The sequence below is a fragment of the Ammospiza caudacuta genome, chromosome 16, assembly GCF_027887145.1.
Source record: "Ammospiza caudacuta isolate bAmmCau1 chromosome 16, bAmmCau1.pri, whole genome shotgun sequence".
Lineage (NCBI taxonomy): Eukaryota > Metazoa > Chordata > Aves > Passeriformes > Passerellidae > Ammospiza > Ammospiza caudacuta.
The window spans coordinates 9,367,055-9,394,319 of record NC_080608.1 but is presented as its reverse complement, the minus strand read 5'-3'; the positions used below and the strand labels follow the sequence as shown (position 1 = coordinate 9,394,319).

The following is a 27,265-nucleotide window of genomic DNA, read 5'->3' as shown; positions in this document are numbered from 1 at the left end:
GGTGAAGAATTGAAACTAGCTCATGCAGAAGAACTCATTAACTTCATTTAATTGACAATCTCCTCATTAACCTGAGGCTGAAAGGGCCAGAGGAAATGTACACACCTAGAAGCAGCTGTGGAAATTGCAAAGATTTCAAAGTTGTTTTTTGCAGGATTGAAAAGCCCCTCAGAGGAGGGAAAGGCAAAGCAGGGCTGAGGACCTGGCAGGCTACAAGACAGCACAAGGACAGTGCTGGAGCAGGGATGGAGCAAACCCAGGAATTGTGCTCATCACCCAGATCCATGGATGCTGCACCCCTGACCTTGCACTGAGCCACCTGGTGCACATAAACCAACCAAAAATTCCAATGGGATCCACCCTGTGGTTTTACTCTGCTGAACCCCCAAGGCTCCAGACAAGGCCAGTGAAGAGGCAGAGATGACCAGCACAGCAGCCCAGACATGTCCAAGGGATGCTGTGATCCCTCCAGCCCCATCCTGGAGCCAGGGATGTGCCCTGGACATGTTAGAATGAACCACATCAATCCATCCTCCCAGCCTGGAGAGCTGGACAGGTCCTCATCAGCCCTCTCATGTCCAAACTGTGCAAGGTGAGAGGTTAATGAACAGAACCCACCTCTTCTTCAGCCACTCCAGCACGGTCTGGGCAGCCAGGAGGAGGAGGAGGGACAGGAGGAATGCTGCTGCCTCCAGACTGAGCCATAACTCACAAATTTTGCTTTCTAATGTGTTCCTGCAGAGCTGTGGAACCCCACTCCCAGAGCCCCAGAGCACATCTGATGCCACTGCCTCCCATTCCAATATGATTTTTGCAGTTTACTGGACCTGAGCTCCCACTGTGGGGAAAGAAAAGCATTATTCCCTGGCCCTGTTTCAGAGCTGGTGCTGTGAAGGTCTGATCCACAGCCTTGCAGGAGCCAAGCAGTGATCCCAACACACAGCACACTGCAGGCATGTCTCCCACTCTGCTCTCTCAGCCTTGAGTTTTTGCTTTTTAATTTCCTGTGGCCACAGAGCACCACTGGAGGGTCTCCCAGGGACAGTGTTTCCCATACACCATGGTGGGGGTGACACAGTAAGTCACATCAGTCTCAGCACAGGGGAGTTGCCAGCAAGAACGCTGTTTCTGATGGATTATCCAAACATTTCAAGCCACAATCAGCCTTAAAGCCAAAAACCACCTAGCCCTTCAGGGGAATATTTAACCTGGTGACTGGTGATCTGAAGCTGGAGGCAAACAGGGGAAGGCGAGTGCATGAGCAGCAACACTCAGCCTTGGGGTGCAGCTCTGTGGGCTTTGGGGAGCAGGTACTGAGCTGCCCAGGAGAGAAGCCAGCACAGCAAAGCTGCATTTTGGGCAGCCCATTTTGGAGCCCTATCCTCACAGAGCAGCACAGCTCCAGCAATGCCACCACCTGGGGAAGGCCCAAACCTCGTACACTGGCTATTTTTGCTCAGAGCAGAGCAAATTATGCTCTCCTCAAGAGGAGCCTCAGGCTGAGTTTCCTGGCCCCAAACCAAAGCCTACCACTAAATCCTTGCTGTCCAAGTTTGCTGTGAAATTCCAGCTCATGGACACTGTGTATCCCTTCCCCAAGACCTATTTTTATATTATTATTATTTACATTTCACAGCAATGCTCACCTTGCTTACAGGTCTGTGGGATGCCCCAGAAGTTATCAAGAAATTACAACATTATGGCTAAATTACTAAAATTATGGCTAAACAAGCACTGACCATAAAACGAAGCATTTCAAAGTTTCATCCTTCTCATTCCTGAGTATTTTTGCCTCTTTGCTGGTCAGGATTCTCAACACCCCCAGTAAAGCTTTGTGCCATAGCCAGAGAGTGCAGCTCTCTGAGCTGAATTAGTTGATGGGGATTTTTTTCCTCAGAGTATGTAAATAAATATCAATATTCTAAACCAAAGACCTCCCAGTAACTAAATATTATTTATCTTAAATTTGTCTTCAAACTAAACAGCTTTGTCACATATATACAATAATAAAGAAACAAATTACAAAGGAGGAATTTGATTTTATTGGTTTTACTCAAAGCCCACGCGTTATACATAAATTCTGAACAACTGACTTTACAGACTTCATTAGAGATGTTGTCAAAACTTTCGGTGAAGCTCATTTCACTTCCCCACCACTAACAGGAGACATCACAGCCTGATTGTTTGTTTTAGTTTTATTCACTCTTCACAGCAGTGACCATTTTCAAACCATATCAGGGAAATGCTGCACTTCACTGGGGAAAGGCACTTGTGAGAAAAGAACAGCTGAGCACGTTGTCTGAATTTGGGTCTTTTTAGGTATTAACTTGATATCCCAAGCAGGGTTACTGACAACAAACCCCAACATCTTGCTTCCTGTGTGTGACCAATTAGCACGTGACGGTGTGTTTGCTGAGGATTTACAAAAAATATCTTATTTTATCGACTCAATCACTTGGCTGGCAAGCTCATGGCATTCTGCATCCCAAAATACCCAAGAGACCACACACCTCGCCCCGATATAGATTCTGGCAGCCGTACATCCATCCCCCTTCTCGGTAGCTGGTGGCTGTGAGTGTCATCTGAGCAATGCTCTCGGGCATTTGGGAGGTGTCAATCTCCCGGCAGAGCTGCCGGCAGGGCATGACAGAGCACGCTGGGGACACCCGGCAGCGGCACTGCAGGGGGAGAGGCCCCTCCTGCAAGCTCTGAGCAGGATGAAATCTCCCTGCCGGCGCTGGAAATCTGTCTGGGGAGGATCATAGGATAAAAACAATTCAAACTATGGGAGGAACTATTTCAAACGTTGTCAGTGGGATCTGCAACAATGTGTGAAACGAGTAATTCTAGCTATGAAAAAAAAAAGTGGGTGAGCATAGCTTCAGTGAAGCCCAGCTTAGCAAGAATGCTGCTAATGCCGCTTCCTTCACCGCCGGCAGCCCTGGCCAGGGCTCCGGGCACTGGGCCAGGCCACCCCCAGGCTGATCCAGCAGGTACTGGAGCATTACACCACCAGCAGTGGCTCAATCTGCAGGGAGCTGAGCACTGACCTGGCCAAGCACTTCAGCACAGGCTTCATTCAATGGTGTAGGAGCTCACCAGGACATTTTGTGTTTGCCGTACCGGCGCTAAAGATTTCAGCAACTCCAGGATCCAGCCCTGCACCTGGGAGTGTCCAAGGCAGCCTGGGTGAGGCTTGGAGCAAACTGGTCTTGTGGAAGGTGACCCTGCCCACAGCAGGGGGGTGAAATGAGATGACCTTTAAGGCTCCTTCCAACCCAAACCAGTCTGTGGTTATGTGATTCTGTACTCTCAGACGGGGAAAGGCTCTCAAGCGGCAGCTCTGGATACAGCTGTTTCTGCCAGTTGAGCTGCAACTCCAAGGACACAGCAGCAGCAGCTTGCACTGCTCTCCCCAGTGTCCTTGCACTTGTCACTGGTCACTGGCAGAGATGATGGTGCCAAGGCAGAGGGGACTGACCTGGCCAGGCTGCTCTTAACACTGTTTGAGGTGCAGAGATGTACAAAACCATAGGAGGGAAGTGGCCAGGCATGGGGGAAACTCATATGGCAGCTGGACCAGTCCCTGTGAGCATGGGGAACACCAACACACATGGGTGGGCTCCTGGTTTCATTCCAGCACAGTTTAGTGTCTAAAAAAGGATTGCTCAAACCTTATTTATTGCTGGTTTATCCACTGCATCCTCCTGCAGAACCAGCAATGGGAAAGGACAAGCACAGGCAGCCAAAGGGGTCTCATGACTAAGGTACTGAAGGTCAGAAAAGCTCAGCCACTCCTTTTACAAAATATCTTCCCTCTACAGGTTTTGGAAATCAGGATTACAAGGAAAAAGAGATATCATTTAAAAACAAAATATCGGTGGACACTGTATTAAAGCTATTTATATCCTAGTTAAACTGAGGCAGCAGCTTTGTCAATAAACTGAGCCAGCTTCACGTCTCTCTTGGTCAGCCCACCGCAGTCATGGGAAATCAGAGTTATCTGAACCTGTCACAAAGGAAAAGAAGGAGGTTACAAAGACATTTTGATCTCTGACATTTGACATTTTTATCTCTGAACAGCAGTTCATTGGGAACATTGAGTGTCTCTTAGTGAGCTGGTTTTACGTGGTGCTCCTGGCAAGCACCAAGCTGGACCCTCCCTGCTTGTGTAAACCAGAAGATGCTGTAGGTGAGGAAGCTTTACAGAGCCTGGAATCTCACCAGATGAGCCCTTTTGCACAATAACACAGGCTTTGTATTCTTGAGTTTCATCCAAGAATAGGTATCTGATTAAATCATTCACTCTTTAAGTTTAAATACCACGGATCAGTTTCATGAAGAACCCGGGAAAGTGACCAAGCTGCCAAGAGCTGGATCAGGGGCTCATATTTTGTTAAGAATCCACATCCCAAAGGTGAAAAAATTCTTAAGATTGCTGCAGATTAATTTTAAAAAAAGTATAGGTGACACAGCTGCCTCACAGGTCTGTTTAGACTGAGCCAGATGACAAGTTGGGCATTATTTTGTCTTGCCTTTGACTGAGATTTTGGGAAGACTTAAAAGAAAAAAGGAGACAAAATCTGAATATTCTAGAAATCCAAAAAAATCAGGTGGTCAGGGTGAATGAAGGGCTGATGAGGAAGAATCTCTGCTGGGAGTTTCAGCTGCAAGGAGAGGTAGGATGTCCTGCTCTGAGGGTGGTGGTCTGAGCTACAGGCTGCTTGTCCATATGTCCTTTATTTTGGTATATTCTTAGTGGGATTGCCATATATTCATTAAATGCTACAACAAACAATGTGATACAATGCAATGAGAAGTATTAGAAAATAAAACTGAAGGGAGAGCAGTAATTTCTCCGTTCACACAGCACCTTTCATTCAAGGGTTGCAGTAATCCTTGTAACCCTTGTAAATATGAGACCACCATCAGTTAGGTAATATTATAAGCAAATTTTATAAGCTGCTATGTTGAGACATAGGAGCCGACAATTTCTAAAAAATCAAATCTGAATTGAGACTGCCAGGCTCCCATTAGGTACCAACAGTCTGCTACCCTACACTGCTCAGTTCCTGACCTGCTGCACAGACAGGAATGAGAGCTGGTGAATAGTTTTAAAACAGTAATTTATTCAGGTTGGCTAAGCAGGAGTTTAAAGGCTTCTGTTTTATTTTTAGATCTCAGCCAGAGAGGTGAAGCCACAGGCCCCAACCATACAGGCGCAAAGAGCTTCATTCTTGACTCCTCACCACTGCAAATCTCAGCATCTCTTTAAAATCTCAAATCTCTTTATAGAGACACTTCCCATTCCCTTACCTTGTAGACAAGCTACAAGTAAAGGCAGAGAGAAAGGGCCAGTGGTTTGGTGTCCTTAACTCCACTGCTGTGTGAGTAACTATGGCTGGTGAACGTTACCTTGCTGTAGACATTAAACCATTCTGGGTGGTGATTCATCTTCTCTGCCTGGAGAGCAACACGTGTCATAAATCCAAAGGCCTAGAGAATGAGAGAGCAAAGAGGAAAACACTGGATTGACAGTGGATTGGCAAGATTCACTCCAAAATCCCAAAATCTCCTCAAGATGCCCCAGATGGTTGCACCTTGGGTTTGTGTGTGCTTAAGATGCATTTGAACTTCTCGTGCCACTGGTGCATTCTCAAAACAGCTGAAATGATCCCCTGCAGACCCTGGTAAAGCACCCTGCTCAATGTGACTTAGCCCAGGACTCAAAGCCATTGCATGACAGCAGTGATTTCACCTCTGCCATCAGCAGGGATTTTAAATATCCATCCCAAGTCCCCCATCCCCTACTGCATCTTAGAAATGTGCCATTTCTAATTAAGCACCATGCCACTGTATGACCAACACTGCTTCCAGAAACACATCCCTCCATTTAACCATTTTGCTATTTATTTTACTGCAGAGAAAAAGGCAGCAGGTGGGCCTGCCCCTCTGCTTTATGAGACATATTTTCCCTTTAAATGAGTTAAAAGAGGTTTTCCAATCCTCTGTCCCTACATGCTCCCTCAGGACACAAGTTTTATCAGAGGCTCAAAAGGAAAATAATAGCAGCCCCTTGCCAAAGTACTTAGGAGCAAATCAGTGCATTATAAAGAAAATTAGAAGGTCCATGCAAATCAAGACTGTAATTATGCAGTGGGGCCCAAAGGGCCTGGGAGCGTGAGCAGGACGCTCTCAGCAGCAGGCTTTGTTCATAGCAAGCTCCATCCATCGAGTTCAGGACCTGAATTAACATGCAAAGCTGGAGGAACATCCACATTACAGTCTGGTTCAGATTATAATACAACAAGCTCCACAAAACCATACCTGATTTAGGTAGGTTTTTAGTGCTAATTTATGGAAGAGAATGTATATAGCCCACATTCCACCAAGTGATGACCATTTCAAACAAACATGTGGTCAATGAATAACATATAATGGTTGATAATAGTTTCAAGTCTTTTTCCCTCTCACAAATTGCAAAAACCTTTAAGGAAAAAAAAAAAAAAGAATTGGTGCCTGGATGAAGAATTACTTTGTTGGTCGCTTTGCCAGTCAAATGAATGCAAACGTTATAATCAGAGAAAATCATTCCAATGAGGTTTGTCATTTGGAAATCACCAAACTGTCAGCAATTAAAAAGCTTTTTTCTTTGACCCAAGAGCTTTCCAAAATTCAGGAGAATCTAACTTCCCTTGAAGCTCTCACTCGGTTTAGTTTTACTTTGAGTGAACAATTACTTTTAAAAGTTTGCCCATGTTCCAGCAGCATGCTTTGAAGTAGAAAGCTGCAAGTTGTGCATCAGATGTTAGCAATGATTTGGAAAAATTCTCCATTAATAGTGATTATTTAAATGTTTTTAGAGTGTCCAGTCTTAATAAGAATGCTATTTCCAGCACAGCAATCAATACACAGATATATCCTCATAAGTTTAAAACAGTGATGTGTCTGCAACCGAATTTCCTGTACAGAAACAAATGGCAAGGGAAAAAATAAAAATAAATCTATAAAATCCCCTAGCAGGTTTGTGTAAGCTCTATTGGTGTCTGTTCATCCCAGGAACTCGCCCGCCCATGTACAGACCCAGGTCACACAGCAAACAGTCACTGATGGTGAGACAATAACCACTGCTCCAATGAAAGCACACAGAGAGAATTACACAAGCAAGTTACTCTAAAAAATTAATCTGCTCTATATACCTTCGTCCACACTTCAGATGACAAATCCTCCTCATCAGCAGACCACCAAATCCTCTCAGTGAGTGCACCAACACAACATCCCACTGCCCCTGCCCCACAGAGAGTGGAGTCTCCAACTGGGTGAAATGGACACTGGTCACAAAACTGTTCATCCTACTCAAGACTGCTCAACTTGAGGCTGTCCAGCTCATGAAAAGGAATAAATTCCAGCACAGAGGACTCTCCCCAGGACCCATCCTGCTGCTTGTTGCTCCAGCTGCCCCCAGCTGTCCCAGCCAGGGCAATCCAGTGTCACAGTGAAGGATGAAGCCTGCTCGCCTTCGTGCATGCCCTGCTCTGCTCAGAAACATTCTCCCTCATTGCACATTACCCACAGCAACTCACTCCTTGCATTTCAGTTTACTTTAATTACACACAAAGTGTAACTCTCACAAAAAAATGACCAAGCAATTTCACCAACACAATCTCCATTAAGGTCTTAAATACTTCCTTTACTAATTAAATGAATTGGAACACTATTGTTTATTAATCACCTTTATATTTGTAGAGCCTTAACCTTTCTTTGGGAAAATACAACTGGCTCTGGAAGGAAAAGATCTTTAGGTTTGATTAGATATGAAAACACTATTACACAAAATCAGTTTGGACATTTCTTCACGTCTTGAAACTTGATCGGTAATTTGGTCTAATTGGTGATCAAGGAAACTATCTTGTGATCAATTAAAGTAATTACCGCATTCCGGCAACACAACCAACCTTAATTAGAGCAGGAGTCTGCACTTCTTCAAATTTAATTAAAAATAATGAAAATTATTATGCAGTCTGCAGTGCAAGATCATTGTCAAGTCTGCACTGGTGGGCAGAGTTTATCAGACCATCACACATTTCTTGATGAAAGTGGGACAATCACTTCACTCATGACAGTGAGACTCAACACAGTCTTGACTTTCACTCTGTTAATAACAGGGAAGTGCAGTCCCTTGGCCCCAGATGAGAACTTTTTCTAGTTTTCCCCTCAAAAACAAAAAGACAGGAGAAAGAGAGGTTTTGTGCATTTTCTAGAATCCATAAAAAAGTATTAAAAGAGACTTTGATGCAGTAAATATTATGAAGTATTCTGGTTTTTCAGTAATAGGCATATTAGACATATTTGTAACCTAATTCTTTTAGGACATTTGGGCTAAAATAGTATCCAGACATTCAGGGAACTCCACATGTAGACCACAACACCCAAGTGGTGGCAGAGTGCAGAGTGCCTACAACAAACCATGAAGAGCAATGTAAGTAAGGAGTGAAGCAATCCTGCATAATCAAGATGCCTGGGTGTGCTGGTACATCTCTTCCCTTCATGTCTTTTAAGATCATGAAAGAAGGAACTAAAAACTAATGATGTTTCAGTCAAAACATCACATTTAAAATGTTTCTTAAATACTAGCAGCCCTAATATGTCTCCATGAGATAAAAATCAGGGCTACTCTTAGAAAAACAAGCTAGCCTCAATAAGTGAAAAAAACCCAAGGTAAACTATAAAATAATTCAGCTGTCTCATGATGTTTTGTGACTGGTCAAGCTACTCTTGAAACTGATATAATCCACTATCACAAAATAAAACTTAATGTTACTTTTGTTGCCTGAGAATGGGAGAACCAGGGCCAGACACTTTGCTGTCAGAACTGGGAGGAAAGATGAAATTCCCTGTGCTCCTCTGCCCCACCCAGCATTGCACAGCTCCGGGAGAACCCCGGGATCCCAGAGCTAATCTGCTATTATTCTTCCTTTCACACTTTTTAAGCAAGGAATCCATTCATCTTAATACTTTTTAAACAGGCTGCTTTTGTACAATGCTTGCCAACATTATCTTGATGAGTTATACATCAAAGGCTCCCAGGTCGCGGTGCTGTGCTCATACATCACCCACCGCGAGTCCCGTGATGGATCACCCCGAGCATCTCCAGAAGAGAGCAGCTGACAGTACTTGACTCCAAGTGGAGGCATTTCAGCAAAACAGCTGAAAGGCTCAACGACATGACCACGCACACTTTATTTTTTGTTTGTTTGTTTTAAAATGAAGTGTGCACTCAGGCTTCTTAAATCCCCTGGACGCGCAGCCAAGGAAAGCATGTGCTAATCACAAGTACATTAAGGTTTCTGCCTCCCATCTGTCATTATAAGGCTGGAGGTAGCATTAACCCTGACCTTCTGCAGCACGAGGGCTACCTGTCTTCCCTTGCCCTGCCTCCCAGGCTACATCTGTACCATTTATCAGTGGGAAATTAATGAATTGCTCAGGTTACAGTGACACTGTCACACAGGAGATGACTACACCTCGCACATTTGCTCTCCACTCACCTGAGTAAAAAGTACCCAGGGTACAGCATGTGTTCTCCTTAGAGTTTGACACTTGTAACAATAAAATCAATCATTAAGGTTCACTCCCAAACTCCAAAAGCTTTCACATATCCAGCTGATACTACTACCTAACAGTGAGCTACAAGCCAGCAGATAAAAGGAAAAAGCTCTCTAAAGTCAAGATATTGTAGGTCAGGATCAGCTGCTAGTCATGAGGGCTCTCACGACATCTTCTCTTGTGCTCTCAGGAAAAAACTGGGCTTTGTTTCATCTTGAGTCTATTTACTCCATCACTAAATATTTTTATCGTATAAATATGTATAAATCATGTCACAAAGCTACACTCTTCATCTCAAAGTGACAACATAGTTAAAACACAAAAAAAGAGGAATCTAATTAGCTAAAACACAAAAAGAGGAATCTAATTAGTATTTAGGAAGCTGATGGCAGGACAGAAGGACAGGTACCCATTCCCAAAACCACAGGAATCCCAATATGGGGATTGTTCCCTGTTGGCATCACCAATCTGTTTGAACCATCCTCAGAGACACTGGATCCACGTGGCATTAGATATTTTCTTCCTCCTTTTTGTCTGTGTCTAGATTCATACACAACATAAATCAGGTGAACATCTTCTCATTGCTTCCCTCTTTTTAACATCAATCCATGAACAGTGGGACTGTAATTAAGAATGCAAATAATCATGCACCAAAATAGAGCTGAACTCAGGTTACTCATGTCCCCCATCTCTCTCTGAGGCCTCAAGGCATGGACAAGACACATCAGGTACTGTGCTACAATTCCCTACTCTCTCCATCCTGGCATGGGCAGCCAACAGGGTGTAAAGGTGAACAACACCTGATGAACCACTGGTAGAAATTTGGTTTTCTCCTCTTTAATAGCTTGAGCAGCAAAATATTGTCAACAGAGGCAACCTTCCCATTTCACAGCATCACCTGTGGCTGGGGAAAGCAGTGCTCTTAACTCTGAATGATAATAATGAGGGGAAAGGATGGAAGGATAATACTAAAGACACTCTGGCATGGACTGAGATGCCATTTCCATCTTCATAGCAATATCTGAAGCTAAAAACTCCAAATCTTCACAACTCCAATTTCCAAATGAATTGCCAATGCTTTTCTGCACTTACACTGTTCTTTGAAAATCCAGAGCTGACCACTTGTATCCCCCATACTTATCTGCATAAATCATTGGCACAAAAATGCAATGCTGCTTTACACTCTAAAAAAAGTTACCTATTTACATTCCTAGTGCAGCTGTAAACATTGCTGTGTTAGATGTGCAGCAGAGAATGTGCAAACCTTTACACCATGTTCTCCAAAGAATGCTGTTTCTGTCTCCCAACACTTGTTTACAATTATGTCAGTGAAGAAACCAGCTTGCCAGCTCTATATCAAACATTTTTGACAGCAAAAGCACAAACACTGATCTATTCTAAGTAGTTTGCCACTCCAAGTAATCTTGGAAAAGGCATTCTTGCCTTTGATTCTAAAAATGTTTATACTTCGTACATTATGCAAATAGTTTTTATATATTAAGAAATAATGCAAGCAAAGCTCAAGTTAAATTAAATTCTTCAACAATAACCTTGCCAAAGCACTGATTTTCCTATTAAAAAAAATTATTCCAATTTGTTGATCTTACATTGGATGAAACATACTGTAACAATCTTCATAATTTATGTCCTGTTGGGACACTATGATTTAAAGTAACATAATACAGACCAGCATCACTGCTAATCTAAACCACCTGACCAGATAAACAACAGTTTCCCCTTCTCTCTTCACTGAGACTATTTCTGTTTATTGTCATATGATTTGCCAATTTGAGGACCATGAGGGATAACTGGAGGCAGAGAGGAGTGGAGCAGGGAGGCACAGCCCTGCCTCCGTGGGGACGTTCCTCACCCAGGTACCCCTACAATGTCCAGAGCCACAGGACATGACAGAAGGCTGTGCCTCTGTCATCAGATTTACCAATGTCATATGATTTATCAATTGCCATATGATTTAGCAATTTGAGGACCATGCAGGATACCTGGAGGCAGAGAGGAGTGGAGCAGGGAGGCACAGCCCTGCCTCCATGGGGACGTTCCTCACCCAGGTACCACTACAATGTCCAGAGCCACAGGACATGACAGAAGGCAATTCCAAGAATGCTGTCCCAGGAAAAGCCCACTTGTGGCAAAGGGAAATTTGCATTTACTCAGCACTGGACACATCACAGTTCTGACAGTGCTTGAGGTGCAGCTCTGCAAAGCGATTGGAGTTCAGGGCTTCATCCTCCCAGCTCAGCACACTTTGACTTCAGTGACCAAAGCTGTGACATCTCAGGATCAGGACACAATGCTCTGGGCTGGAAGGCACTGTAAACACCATCCAGTTCTAATCCCCTGCCATGGGGAGGAACATCTTCCACTATCCCAGGTTGCTCCAAGCCCCATCCAGCCTGGCCTTGAACACTCCAGGGATGGGGCAGCCACAGCTTCTCTGGGCAACCTGTGCCAGGGCCTCACCCATCTCACAGGGAGGAATTTCTTTCTTTCTTTTCTTTCAAGAAAATATAGGCTTGATGGAATAGAAGAGAGAGAAGATGGAGATGTCTTAAAGCAGCATAAAACTTTCTGGAAGTGATAAAAGTTTCAATGCCAATATAACCATATTACAACCAATTACAACCATATTACAACACATTACATATTACTTTCATTTGTTTACAGGTAGATAAATATGATAGTTGCCCATAAAACTTCTGCAAAATGAGTAGATACCCTAAATCCCAACCACGCCTGCAACGAAATCATGTGGTATTTGTGATGCATCATTTCAAATCAAAATATAGAATATAAATGCTTTAATTTTTCCTTTTCTTCCCCCAGGTCCCTCAGCACTTATAGACTAATTAATATTATTTTATTTTTAAATATTTTTAATAAAAAAACCAACTTTATTAAAAATTGTAGATCTCTAAATTACATTTTCCAGGAAAAAAAAGAGAGAAATAATCCCAGGTGTCAGGACTGAACCAGAGCATGGTGGAAATCCTTCCATGTCATAATCTCAATGCAGCTCTCCACCTTCCGAGCCATTTTTGTGTGCTTTGTGTTAAAAAATAGAATATAAAGGTTGCCCTTAGGAGGTTTGTACAAAAAAAAAAAAGCTATTCCATGAAACACGACTTTTTAAAATGAGATTTTTGCACCCTACCTAAAAACATGAAATAACACAGTGAAGTCCCCATTAACTGAGCACCTGCTAAAGTAATCAGGCACTTAAAATAATAAACTCTCTTGGCTGCACAACTGAAAGAACAATGATAATTTGACTTGCTAAAACTAATGTTTGGTCCAGCAAATCAAACCCTTGGCTGTACTGTAATAAAGCCATCACACAAACCACAATAAAAATAAAGTAGTAACAAGGTGTAGGGAGCCCCCAGTTCCAGCCTTCTGAATTCAGGCACCTGAGCCCTCTGCTGAGGCACAGCACAACGAATCATCCTTGACAGCACAGTGCCAGCCCATGACACAAAGGTATCGTAAACCAGAACAAATCAGAATTGATTCAAGTAAATGTTCCCCTTCTAAAAGCTTCTCAAACCCTCTGACTTTTACAGAGTGCAGGTATAGTGTAGAAGAACAGAGAAGTTCATTATCCCATCATGCCACATTTTGGATGAAACAGATTTGACTGGAGCAGAAGAAAATATTCAGCAATTTTCCCCAATGTTTGTTTTTACTCACTTGAGAAGGAATGATTTCATTCTGTAGACATGAAAGGGAAGTTCACAAGCCATCCATGCTGTTGATAACACAGGGATGCTCAGACAAAATTCTCCTTGGTCTTTTGGCCAAGATTACACACACTATCAGTTTAATATCCAACATCTTCTCTGCTGAGCATCCAAGGGCAATCATATCCTGCCTCTGATAATCCTCTAAATATTTGCCATTTATGATCCTAAGAACACATCAAAGAGGAGTAAGAAAGGCTTTGCTTTATGATGGATTAAGGGAAGATGTTGGTCTCATGACCATTTCATCTTCCACTATCCCGTCAGCTTTTTTGGTTTAGTTTGTTTTTTTTAAAGGCAAGTTCAGAAATTCAAACACGCAACAGAGAAAACATGATGGAGATGTGAGGAATTTGGACAGGTCTTACAATCATTCTCTTGGCCAAGCCAGAAGCTAGAAAGATCTAGAGATTTGCAATAAAGCAAACTAAGGACGATTTACGTCAGATCTAGTCAGGGAATCATTTCACTCAGCTGAACTGCTGAAGGTGTCCTACTGTACTGCAAGAACAAGTTTTAATGCTTGGACACCTTTTCTAGTAGAGTTTAGGGGCAGTGAACTCAGGAGGAGACTTACCTGGGCCAGCACTGGCAGGCTGCTAATTCATATTGCACCATAAAATTCAAATGTTATTTTGCAAACAAGACATTCCATGTCTAGAAACAACAGATCATTTGGGGAAAAAGAGTAGGACAGACCAAGAATTTTCCCAGAGAAGACAGGGTATCCCTCAAGCTCTGCAGAGTCGGGTCCTTTGCCTGGTTTGCCATGCCCACTGTTCCCTCTGGATCTGCAGGTTCATCTCCTGTCTCTGCTATTTGGAAGAATGGCTGGAGCAGGTCACAGAGAAAAGAATAAAAGCAGCTACATTTAGCTGTGTTATCAGAACAAGGCTCACCTAACTGCCAACAATTTAGGTACTCAACCTGCACTAAACATTATCCACTTCTTAGCCCCCTTCTTCAGTTCAGACCCCTTCTTATGCTCCAAGCACATGCCTGGAAGCGACAGAGTGTGTTCAATGAGCAATATTTTGCAAAGTTTTTGTTGGTTGTTTTTTTACCAGAACACAAAGGTTTCTCTGGGCAAACCACGCTGCTTGCACATTGGTCCATCTGGAAATGGGGACACAGGCTCAGGAGGGGAGGCAAACAGTAATTCTGAGTCCTCTGGTGAGCACCAAATTTCTTTTAGAAATTCGTATGAGCACACCACCAAGGGAAACCCTTTGTAAAGCTCTTGGGTTTTTTGTTAGATTGGGCATTACAATGTGCATAAACTCAGCATTCTGGGCTTGTACAGTTAACAGTATTTTTGCTCACTTTGAGCACCCACCCACTGTAAGGAGAGTAAATGTTCCCTCAGCCAGGGACACCTTGGACATACACAGACATACATTTAACTGTCTGATGTTATTCTCACTCCAGTCCAAGGAAAATCGTGGTAGATCATGTAATCAGGACTTTTCCCACTGATCCTAGGAATAAATAACATTTTACTTCAAAGCATCTTTAGCAATAGATAAACCAAACAGTGCAGTGCTGACTCAGCACAGGACTTCCCACTCATCACTGTGTTCCCACCAAACCCCTCCAAAACATCACACCCAGCTTCTTGTTTGTCCAAAACGACTTTTCATCTCAGCCAAACAAAACTAAAGGAATAAAGGGCAAGTGGAAGAGCAAGAAGAGAAACTCTCCTCCAAAAAGCCACACGAAGTGGGTTTGCAGCTTTATAAGAGAGGGCTGGAAAAAAAAAAACCTCCACATGCCTCGCCCTGATAAACGACGGCCCTGCCAGTGGCTTTCCAGAGCAGATGTAACGTTTTAGCCAAACGTGATTGTTTGTGAAAGAAATAATTCTGATCAAAACCCGAAATTGCAGCCAGCAGAAGAGCTGCACTTCGTCACGCTAATCCGGCCTGACGGGGAGCGGCGAGCGGAGATTCCTACTGCGAGAGGAGCAGATGCTAAAGGTCAGCGCCGGCCCCGCACTTCAAACCCCTTAACGTGTAAAACAGTGTGCATTAAAGCCCGAACCGCCCCACGGCGGGATTAACGGATGTCCGCTAAGTGGGTTTGATGTGCTTTTGGTGAGTAATGGTTCGTTCTGAAACAGGGGCGTTGCAGCCTTATTTCAGTTCGCTCCGCCAGCCGGAGTCCAGTTTTAATTGCAGCTGCAGAGGATAATATCCCAAAGCGTGTCGCTGCTTGGTGGGAGTATGGGAAAGGGAGAGCTGCTGGTGCTAAAGGCAATTTACGGTTGGAAACTGTAGGCAGGCGTTGCTCCAAAAGCGAGGGGATGCAAAAGGATGAACAACCAGGACTGCATTTAACCAGCATCATTCCAATCCCTCCATAAAAATAAATGTTATTGCATAAAGGAGTTTCAAGAAACCAGTTTTCCTTAACTGAAAAGATAAAAACATTCATCTGAGTAACCATCTTCTTCAAAAGAGGCAGTCATACTTACATTTCCCCAAATGAAGCTATTCAACTGAATTCAAACCCATTGTCTTTTCCATTAATTTTCCAAAGGTGCTTTATCATGGGAAGTGCCCAAAATGTAGCTAAAATTAGATTGACTTGCTCCCATTTATCTCTTTAAGCACTGTCCATATAGCTGATAGGACATTATTTATTCTGTTTAATTGAAACAATCAATCTGTGCAGCTGAAAAAAAAAAAAGATAAACTCTTCTTTTGCTACAAATCTACAAGACAGCTTGTGAGATCCAAAAGGCATTTTGACAAATCATTTCTTTTGCATCTTCAGATTGATGCATGCAACAAGTATAAAACAAATGCTGTAATAATTTTTACTTGAGTGATAATAAATCCATCTGTTAAGAAAAGCATTTGTATTGGAGTCAACTGGAGAGCAGCCCAAAGGTCAACTGGGCAGATTTTAAGCAGTGGAGTGCATAAAAGGAGATACAACAGGTCTACTGAGGGGAGAAACTCAGCAATTAGAAACACCACACCACACTAATTATAAACAATAAAATAATGGTTTATTCTAGGGAGAAATATGATTAGCTCATCAAGAAAATGAGTATGCCAAATCACAGTTAAGTCACAAAAACAAACAAAATAAAACAACTGATGCAAACTCTACCACAACCAGGGTGGGACATTTTGCATGATTAAGGAGATGAAGGACATATGACCATGTGTGAGTCTTCAATTTAAAGATAACTATATTTATTTAAATATTATTAATATTGTGACATTTTAAATAACCCTGGTGGCCTGACACCACTGGCAGTGCCACAATGAAATTATAATGGTGATGTTGGTAGTGTAACAGCACTTGTCACAGGCAGCTGGGACACAAGGGTGGTGGCGTCTGCACACACAGAGCCTGGCAAAGAGGAGATGGGATACTCAACAGCACAAAGAGGAACCATCACCTAAAGGGGCTACAGGAGAGACAAGGAGGGACTTCTTACAGGGCATGGAGTGACAGAGCAAGGGGGAATGGCTTCAAACTGACAGAGGGCAGGTTAGATTGGATATTGGAATGAAATTCCTCCTTGTGAGTGGGGAGACCCTGGCACAGGCTGCCCAGAGCAGTTGTGACTGCCCCATCCCTGGAAGTGTCCAGGGTCAGGCTGAACAGGGCTTGGAGCAATCTGGGATAGTGGAAGGTGTCCCTGCCCATGGCAGGAGTTCAGAATGAGATAAGCTTTGAGATCCAAACCATTCTAGGATGCTATGGGTTTGTACATGGCAGGCCATGACGGCTGTGAGAATAAAATAATTCCCTTATTTCCCAACTCCCATCTCCAAGGATTTCATTTCTTCTTTGACACAATCAGATCCCACATTTCCACCACTACAGACCTCCAAGCTTTTCCATAACTCCCCACCACTGACTGCCAATGAGCTGGAAGCATCACCAGACACCAGACCAGAGCTGACCAGAGCTCCAGTGCCATCTCCTCCTTCTCCAAGGCCAAGGAAGGAAAATCATAAGCTTCCAAACAAGGAACCTCTCATCTCATTTCCCCCAGACCCTGCAGTGCCTTGGTCCCACAGGCAGGGGCAGGTGGATCATGTCCAGGTCCCACAGCTGCACCCTGACCTGCCGACTCAGAGGTGAGACTCTTATTTACTCCCTCAATCCCAAGAATAAACTCAAGGAAGGTGTGACCATCCAGGAATCATATATTTTTACTGTGCTCTGCTCTGAGACACTTGATGCAGTTCATTGGCTGTGTTTTGGCCTTCAGGTTAACCTCTGCCAGTCCCAGAAACTTCACTATCAGTTTCTAATAAAAGAAAATGTCAACAGGCAAATACACCCAAAATTCATTATTTTCAGATACAAAGGTATTTCCAACTCTGTAAACCCGCTCATAAATAATTCTGATTTATTGTAAATCGGTTATTGTATTCATAAACGCTGGGAAGTTAGTGAACAACATAACTACCAACATAACTACCAAAGTTATGAAATACTTTCATAACTTTGCAGGTGCACAAATCACAGCATACGCGAGAGGACTCAAAGGATAATGGAAAATGAAGCAGTTTCAGAAAGCCTATATGAAAACCAGCACCTACCTAGCTGGATAAAAAAATAATTTATTTTTAGTCGACAGGCAATCAAATGCAAAACTCTAGCAGAAGGAGCTGGCAGAGCACTACTACATTAAAAATAGCAATTCTCCCCAAAATGTATGAAAATAGGTCCAACTTTCGATTAGCAGAAGTGACAGTTGGGCTGAGGCTGCTCAGGCTCTGAGGTTAAACACAACTGACACAGGCTGCACCTGAATCCAATCATTCCCTGGGCTCTGAGAAGATTCACACGCGAGGACTAAATTTGTCACAAATGGGTTGGTTTCCGATCCTCCCGTAGCCAACTCGCTTTATTCTGACCCCCGTTTAACAAATCAACTTAATGGGCACTGGGAGTGCCATAAAACTTAACAATGGAGTGATTTTAACTTTTAAAATATAGTTATGAAGCAAAATGTTGGAGAACTCCTTCAATACTGGAAATCAAATTAAAACTAGACATTTTTTAACAGTCTTGACAGATATAATCCTAGTTACCATGTAAATTTATGGTAAGCTGCTGTGATATTAGCCACAGGTGCTACTTTTAATATATGGCCTGCATCTGGCTGGGAATAAAATATCTCAAGAGGACTGAAAATGACCTCACTATCAGACAATGGAGAAGAAAAAAAACCACAAGACCGCTGTGGCATATAAAAAGCTGGAGATGTGGTCCACAACTGAATATTTACCATAAAGTTCATTTTAACTCCGCAGATTGTAAGTCAAAGGATATAATGTTTTCAATACATACAAGGCGTGGACGTATTTTAGACAAACAGCCAAAAGATTAAGTACATAAAGGGGAAACGAAATACGCTGCCTATATGTATAAAACCAAATTTTCCAACCTTTGATGAATGTCAGAAACAAAGCAATGTGCCAGGAGCAGAAAAAGGATGGACCCAGATTGTATTGAAGGCACTGGCACCAAGTACTGCTATTGAAAGGAATCAAGAGTATGCATTGCATATCCTACCAAATTCATTTGGATGTGTAACTGGGATCATACAAGGATCATCAATTTAAAGGGACAAATCCAAGCACGTCTCCCTACAGCCAAAAGAAAAAAAATTGGCATCACCAGGAGGGAGAAAAAAAGGCATGTACCATAACATGCTCTGTCTGACTTTTTTCTCCCAGACTCCAACCAAGAGAGACAGCAAATCTGGAAAGGAAATGCAAAGTGAGAGAAATAACTTATTTAATACTCCTAGATTTTTTGCACATCTTTAAATACGTTCTCAAAACCCAAGACACAAATTGCACTGAGACACATGTGCCTCTACTCTCAGTGCACAGCATTTCCGTACCGTCCCCTCCACTCAGACTCATCCTCCACCTCCTCCCTCTTGCCCCAAAAGACAAAAAATGTACCTGAAATAGCTTTAAAACTCTTAGAGCATTTGATTTCCTGTCATTTTAGAAAATGACGTTACAGGTCTTACGGAGACTTCCTACACTTTTTTTTTTTTTTCAAAAACAAACTTAATTAAAAACTTACCCTATAAAAGAAAGCAGCTGTAAATTCTGAACCTGACCATCAGCAAACTTGCCCACCTTTGTAATTTCCTAACTGCATTTGCTGCCTTGGTGTGATTACCTACGGAAACGCAATCACACAGGCAGTTGCCCCTTAAACCCTCTGGTCAAATCCAAGCAAGTTTGACAAGAGACATGGAAGTCTCAGAGCTAAGATGTTCCTGAAATTCTGGGAAAGGGAGCAGCTGGATACAGGACCCAAGCTGAGCACTTGGCATCCTGCACTCACAGCCTTTCACAGCTGCACGTCCAGCCCGGGACTGGGTTGAGATGAATCTGGCAGAAATCCACATCTTTAAACCAGGCCTGTCCCCTCTTCCAGATCCCTGCTCCCAAGGTGAACCCACCTGAAATGCTGGGAGAAGTTACCAGCATGACCTGGAGGCATAAATTAATTTTCTTTCCCAATCCCCAATCTTATTCAAGCAGACTGGAAGAAAACAGTTTTGTTTCAGTAGCACAAAGATGGGAATGGATGACAACATCACTTCGTGATGCTACACCATGGCCTGAAAGCCCCACCAGCCTCTCTTCTCTGCCCTGCAGCCTGGGAGAGAGGCCCCAGAGAAGCTCCCTGATGTGAGGTTTGTAGAGGCTCATGAGCATTCAGATGCATAGCAGGAATTGGGATTTGCCATGGAATGGTCCCAGCCCACCTTCTCTCCAAAACCTCACTCACAGCCAGAGGTTTCAGCCAAGCACATCTTCCTTTGGAAAAGGGACTCAGCCTGGGGTCTTTGACCCCATTGAGGGTCCTGAAGGTAAAAGACCACAATGTTAACTCATCCCTGCCTGCCTGCCACTCCACAGTGGCAACAGCCCAGGGCAATTGGAGGAACAGAGGCATTGGTGCCATCAGCACAGCTCCTCTGGACACAGCACTCTCCTCTACAGCTGAATTGCATTTTTCCCCCATCACTGGTGTATTTTATTCTATACATTATACAGACCAGGAGCCTGCCTCACATTCTGGGAACACACACCAATGACATCCAGTCCCCCAGGACTGGTGCTTGGTGGGCATCCACAGCAACAAAACCAACCAAGCGCTCTCAGCAGAAACCCCAGGCTGGCTTCCAGCTTATTTCAGAGAATTGTACCACCAAAGTCCATTTTTGTGAAAATGTATCCTCAGAATAACAAACACCATCAGTGCTTTCAAATTCTGGGTTACAAACTAATTCCCTGAGCCAGAAGTGTCATTAGCTTGTCAGCCTTACAAAGGCAGCTCACTGCTGATAGCTTTTAACTGAGCTGATCTCAGCCTGAAAGCTTCAGGAATCCAAATAATTCTTGTTTCACAGAAGTTTCATTTCATTGTCATGCTGAAAATAATATACATAAACCAAGCTCATGTCTACACATTTGCACAACTTTATAATAAAAGTTGTGTTTATATTCTTAACATCTGTTGACATACATAGACTTTGTAAACCTGGCATAGATTTTGAAGCCACAGAATTTTCCATGCATCATGAACACTATTTGCAAGAAGCAATAAAAAAAAAAAAGCAATGAATACATTAATCATACCAATATCATCTGCAAAACATAAATTTGAAATACCTTTCATGTCAGCTCAATTACTTTTTTTTGTGTGTGTATTTTTGGGGGTGATTTTTTTTTTTCCACACCTGATTTTATGCCATCTGTAAAAGGGCAGCAAGAAGATCACTGAGGAAATGACATTTCTCAGTCCTTTGACTTTTACTAAACACTTTAAATCCTGTAAATAGAATATTTATTACATGAAATGAAAGCAGTTGTACCTACAAGTTCCATTTTTTAATTGCAGGACCAAATTCTCCCAAGTACAAGGTATAGCTCCACTTTTTTCATTTGTTTACCAGGTTGTAGTAACCATAGTGTTTACTAATAATCATTATAAATATATGTGCATAATTTAATAAAATTAAGCATACATGCATAATTCCAATTTATTTTCAGCTTTAACTTATCGAAAGGCAAATACCTGCTCTCTAATACCAGCTAAGTATCTGATGCCCTTGGGATCTGCACGTTGAGCCTGCTCCTGGACTATGAGAACAGGAATGATTTCTGCCCTCTGCAACAGCAAAGGGGATACTGCAGTAAATCTATAAAAATCAACAGGGGAAATTCTGCCCTCAGATATTCACATCTATGCTTGATCCAAGCAGAGCTGCCCAGAGCACCCACCTGCACGGCTTTTTCTCCCAAATGGGGGCAGAAATTTCATTTTGAATCCAACTCCCAGCCTCTGCTCTCATTTCTGCCTTACATCCATGAAAGCAGCTAAGAATGAAAGACCCTGTTCTTTTATCTCCCAAAAAATTCAAGTGGCACTTTTTTAAAGTACTCTTCCCATGCCTACAGGTACTAGAAGTATTGACATATAGCTCATAATTTACCAACAAGCTAATTTACATACACTCAACTTCCTATACTGGTATGTGCTCCATCCATCTTCAAATCAGGAAGACATATGGATATCTACCTAAGTTGGTAGGTAAGATAAGTCTACACTGTCAAAATAAAAAAAAAAACTTTGTAAATTTTTGTCAGAGCAATGTGTTTTCCAGCTATCTGCGGGTGCAGGACACTGATCTGTCTCCTCACCTGCCTGCTGGCAGACAGGGACTGTCTAAATCCATCTGATCAAATTGAGTTACTCATTTACAGTGGGCAAAACCACTTTTTAAATAATTTTGAGGGCAACACTTCCCTTCTAGTTGTGCTGAACCAACAAAGACTTTGACCACAACCAGGCAGAGATGCCATTTCATGAATATTCAAAGACAGAAAATCTCAACTCTTCCAAGGGTCACTTCTATCCTGCCACATTCCTGGTTGCTCCAGCTGCCTGCACATCTCACCAAGGCTTCCTGTGAGCTCCCTCTCATGGGCTTCTCCCCTTCACTGCCCTTGGAATGAACTGATTTGGTTCTATTTGCTCGGTATTAACATTCAGGTTAAAAATGTACTCGTGACTCTGGCCGTGCTCCCTGGACCAGCACAGGCCTGCTAATGAGCTGCATTTTTCTGCAGTTGTTTTCTCTTTTGCTTTCTCCCAGCTCACCTACCCACCTTCTCTCTAATGCATGTTCTGGGAGTGTGATTTTTTTCTAAGCAATGTCATTTTTCCTCAGAAGGGAATTTTCGGTGAAATGTAGCTGAGCAGGGATCTCAAGACAAATTCAGTATTTCTAAAGCCAGTTTCTAACTAATGTCTGAGACAAGTTCTTGTGAGTGTGAGATGTGGCTCAGGATCCTGTTTCCAAACAAAAACCCAGTGAGGCAAATAAAAACCAGTACTGTGCACTCTGCGTGCCAAAGACACTGCAAGATCAGCTATTATAGCTCAATCAAGGATATACCAGAATTTGTCTTCCTGTTTAGAAGGTGAAACATTCTTGTTTTCACCACCTTGCTTGCCAAAAGTTTCTGTTCTTTCTTATATTTACCTATGTTTCTCACATATTTCCCTGACAAAAATGATCCCCACTGCTCATCAGTTATGCATTTCCAGCATTTATTTATGAGTGCTAGTAATGGAAAAAAAAAGAGGATCAAATACTGCTTTGTCTGATTCCACAATCCCAACCTTGACCCCAACCTGAATATTAGAATCCAGAAACTGTAATATTAGAACAAATCTGCTTATCAATTACAACATGGAATTAATTTACTCCACCTAATGAGATCAGAATCTGAGAGCAAATCATCAGGGCAAATCCAAGAGGATTTGGCCCCACCAGGATACTCCCAAACTTCTGAATATAAATATTTTCCCATCAGGACCATATGGAAATTAAAGCAATTACATTTCCTTTATATTAAAAGTGGCATATAACAATCATTACCTGATTAAAATTTTTGAAATTGAACTCCTTGTAGATGGCATCTCTTTCTCCCAGCTCAGACCAGCCTGAAGCTTTGAGATCCAGTAAAACTTGATTCCTTTCCTCTGTTGTCAACCAGTGAGACTGGGAGGACTATTGAGGGAAAAAATAAAGGCATGGCACAAGTGAGGCTGAGGCTCTGCTTTGTACAACAATAAGAAAACCACACGATGAAATTGTGGTTATGTATGGTGCAAAGGTGAGGATATGGAAAATTCACTGTGCAGTTTCTTAACATTTGTAATTTCACAGACCAGGTTAACCTAATCCAGCCCAACCCTGCCATTTCTGTTTGGGCAGGTAAGTTTGGCCAAGTGCTTTTTGTACAAAACTAGTGAAAAGCAACAGACTCCAGGAATGAAGGCGGACATCAGCATACCTGTACCCTGGGTCATCTGAATTATCCAGATGCTGTAACATCACATTTATTTTCCAAATGTTCCATTCTGTCTGGCAAGTAAAGGATTATTTACATTATTTGGTAAATGTACAATTATAAGGCTAAAATATTAAAAGGATAAAATAATATCAGGAAATACCTATTTCAAAAGAGAGAAGAAAAACAGGAGATTGCACTCTACCTACCTACTTTGTATTTTACTATTTTAAGAAAGTGGGAATGGACTTATAAGACGGCACATGCTATGGAGTCCTACAAGGAACAAAGAGCCTTGTAACTAAATCAAAAGGAAAAAAATGTCAATACAGACCCAATTACAAAAAGTTTGAAGCTACTGGTAAAAGCACTAAATTCTGCAAAGGAGCAGTGTTTAAGTATGGCTTACTTGACATGACACGAGTCCTCCTGATGCCACTGGGAGCACAGACATGACAGATTAAATATCTGAATATCTGCTTAAATATCTGAATCAGGGGCTGAAGCACACACAAGCCCAGAGCCAGACACACAGGAATGCTCTGTGGGGCCTTTGGGAGAGGTTTGATTCCTTTTCTAAAAGCAGGACTGAGGGCATGAGCCCTTCCTCAGACCACAAATTCTGAGAGATGGCTCTCAGGCTCTCATGACAAACGCAATGCTTTCGTGGGAAGAACCTTTCTCCCCAGCACAGCTACATTCAGACTGGTTTATTCTTTATTTCAGAGCTGGCTCAGCTCTGTGAGATCCCCCAGAAAGGCAGTTGTGCTGCAGGGGTTCACTCAGACAGGGGAGGCAGCGAGGACCCGCTCAGCACTCAGGAGTTTCACCTCTGCCAGCCGAGCCCCGGTGCCACCAGATGGGGCTGTGAGTCCGAGCAGAGCAGGAATTAACGCAAATAATGCGACCTGAGCACGGCCCTGACATCCGCGAGGGCCAAGGAGCAACGTTTTCACCAATAACATAGGATAAAAAGCCCAAAATGGAGTAAATCAATCTAACAGCAATACGGCTGCTGTTTGTGTTTAGGAGGATACAGAGATGTAACAATAAATGGGTTTTACAGGCCCCAAACTGAATTAATTTAGGCTCTTTACACTTCAAACACAATGTTACGCTTGCCAGAACACAAATTTCAGATTTTTCATTGCTATAACTGCATCATAGGCATAAATTTCTTACTTTTTTTAAAAATATTTTTCAAGCATATACAAAAATCACCAAAGCTAAAGGCTTTCTTGAAACGCACTGTTTTATCTGGCACGAGATGAAATTTGACTGCAAATGCACAAAAAATCATGAGGGGGGTGGGTTTTTGAGACAGCAAAGTCCAGGACTGCTGGACTTTGCTGTCTCAAACACAAAGTCCAGAGATGCCCTGTGCCAGCTCTGGGGACACTGTGGTGCCCTCCTGACACCTCACCTGACACATGACAAGACAATGGCGTGACTTGAAATTCAATCACAGAATTTTTAATAGGAATGTGGAGACCACGTTTTATGCAGGCCCTGGTGAACACTGAGCACAATTCGCATTGTGGAGGCCACGTCCTCAGTCAGCCCCTTGACACATCAGGATGTTCAGAAATGGAGCAGAAAGCAGCAAGGACAAAGATAAAACTCTGATGGCTTTTCCACACTCACAGCCCCCAGCAGCTCGTCAGGGGCATGGCCAGAGCCCAGGGAGGCAGGAACGGGCACCGGGTGCCAATGCTGACTGAGATGCTGGCACTGCACTCACAGGGGCTGTTGGGTGTGGGGTATACATAATTGACTCTTATGCCTGAGGAACAAGGGTTGAAACCTGCACGTGCTGTTCACTATTAGCTTTGTGTAAAATAAAATAATCAGCTGTGAGGTAGGATGGCGGGGGGACACGGGGAGAATCATAGGATGATTTGGGTTGGAAGGGACCTTACAGCCCATCTCGTTCCAGCCCTGCCACGAGCAGGGGCATGTTCCATTATCCCAGGCTGCTTCCTGCCCACCCAGCCTGGCACTTCCAGGGATGCAGCAGCCACAGCTCCTCGGGGCAGCCACTGTCAGGGCCCCACCACACCCACGGGGAAGAATTTCTTCCCGATATCCCATCTAACCTTCTATCAGCGTGAAGCCATTCCCCCTTACCCTTTCCCTCCACGCCCAAATCCCCTCCAGCTCTCCCCTTGGCCCTCGGCGCACTGAACGGTGCCAGCCAGGTCTCCCCGGAGGCTTCTCCCGGCTGAGCGATCCCAGTTCCCGCAGTTCCGAGGGCACAGGGCCGGGCTGACCCGAGCCCGCGGCCTGTCCGTGCGCCTCCCCTCCGCCCCTCGCCCCCGGCCCGGCGCGGTGCCCCGGAGCCTCACCATGGCCGCGGGGCTCCCGGCGCCGCCCGCCGCCCGCCGCGCTCCCAGCAGCGCCCGCCGCAGCAGCGCGGCCCCGCCGCCCGGCATGGCCCCGCCGGCCCGCCCCGCGGGAGGAGCCGGGGGAGACGGGGCGACGGAGGAAAGGGAGCTGCCTGCGCCGCAAGAGCCGCCCGGGGCCGCGGGTGGTACCGGCAAAGCGGCCGCCGGTCGGGAACGGGGAGGCTCGGGCACCGCAGCGCTCAGTGCAATTCCCTGGAAGGAGCTGGAGTGGGGATCGCTTCTGCCGTGCCTGCAGTGAGAGCACCAGAACCGGCCTAAAGCTGGGATTGGAGCATTCAGAGCAGATATTAAAGAAAACTTCTTCACTGTCGGGTTGCCCAGGGAGGCGGTGGAGTCTCCAGCCCCGGAGGGGTTTCAGAGGCGCTGGGATGCGGCGCTGGGTGATGTGGTTTAGGGTTTAGGGGTTACGGTGGCGGTGCCGGCGGAGGGTTGGTCTGGACGGTCTAACAGGTCTCTTTTAATCCTGATGGTTCCATGATTTGTGACACCTACCCGGGAGGAGAAGGGCCGAGCACAGCTGCCGGCCGCGAGTGGATTCTGTCGCACAGAGAGCGGGCAGGGGTCATTTCCACCCCAGGGACCGCACTGAAACAGCCCCGCTCTGTTTGTAAACACATCCCTGTTTCGTTAGGGGTACAGACATGAGCACTGGGGACAATCCAACCCCGGGCCTCTCAAACGAACCAGATGGCAGAGGCAAGAATGCTCCAATTAATAATCTTTATTAATAACATTCACCCCAGCTTTATCTTCAGTAAGACTGAAGTCCTACCAGTGCAGTTTCCTTTTTGGACACAGATATACATGACCTCTGGTTTCCAGAGGAAAAGATAGAGCCAACAGAGAAATTAATGAAGAATTACATTGCAGGGATCTGAGCTATGTGTCAAACAATAAGTCTTTGCTTTATGTTAGTTTAATTTGCTCTCTGAACCACCCCATTAGGATACTCTGGCAAGCCTCCACTATGATAGATTTTATGCAGTCACATAATCCACACAACATACCAGTCCATACCTTATCCAAAGCCCTCCATACTAATCATAACTAAAAAAAAAACATAAATTCTTTATGTAGCCTCAAGTGGAGAGTGTGAAACTAGCAAACATGGTACTAGAAATTTAAATAAACA

At 43.8% G+C, this 27,265-nt stretch overlaps 1 protein-coding gene across 2 annotated transcripts; it reads right to left on the bottom strand.

The window, feature by feature from the left end:
* Window positions 1-2,034: 2,034 nt before the first annotated feature.
* PCBD2 (pterin-4 alpha-carbinolamine dehydratase 2) lies at window positions 2,035-26,166 on the bottom strand. 2 transcript variants are annotated; one of them, XM_058815231.1, is made up of 4 exons: window positions 26,074-26,166; window positions 23,314-23,445; window positions 5,416-5,496; window positions 2,035-4,009 (listed from the first exon to the last, which is right to left on the bottom strand). In XM_058815231.1, exons 1-4 carry the CDS (start codon window positions 26,158-26,160, stop codon window positions 3,914-3,916), a joined length of 396 nt encoding a protein of 131 aa, XP_058671214.1. In that variant the 5' UTR covers window positions 26,161-26,166; the 3' UTR covers window positions 2,035-3,913. The 2 variants fall into 2 exon arrangements, with proteins under 2 accessions (XP_058671214.1, XP_058671215.1); XM_058815232.1 differs by lacking the exon at window positions 26,074-26,166 and adding an exon at window positions 25,856-25,873.
* Window positions 26,167-27,265: the final 1,099 nt, after the last annotated feature.

Coding starts and splice junctions, on each gene's coding strand:
- PCBD2 (XM_058815231.1), bottom strand. CDS start 26,160: ATGCCGGGCGGCGGGGCCGCGCTGCTGCGGCGGGCGCTGCTGGGAGCG. Junction 23,446..26,073: donor CCGGGAGCCCCGCGGCCATG/GTGAGGCTCCGG, acceptor TTCCCTCAATAG/TCCTCCCAGTCTCACTGGTT. Junction 5,497..23,313: donor ATTTCAAAAATTTTAATCAG/GTAATGATTGTT, acceptor CTCATTCTCTAG/GCCTTTGGATTTATGACACG.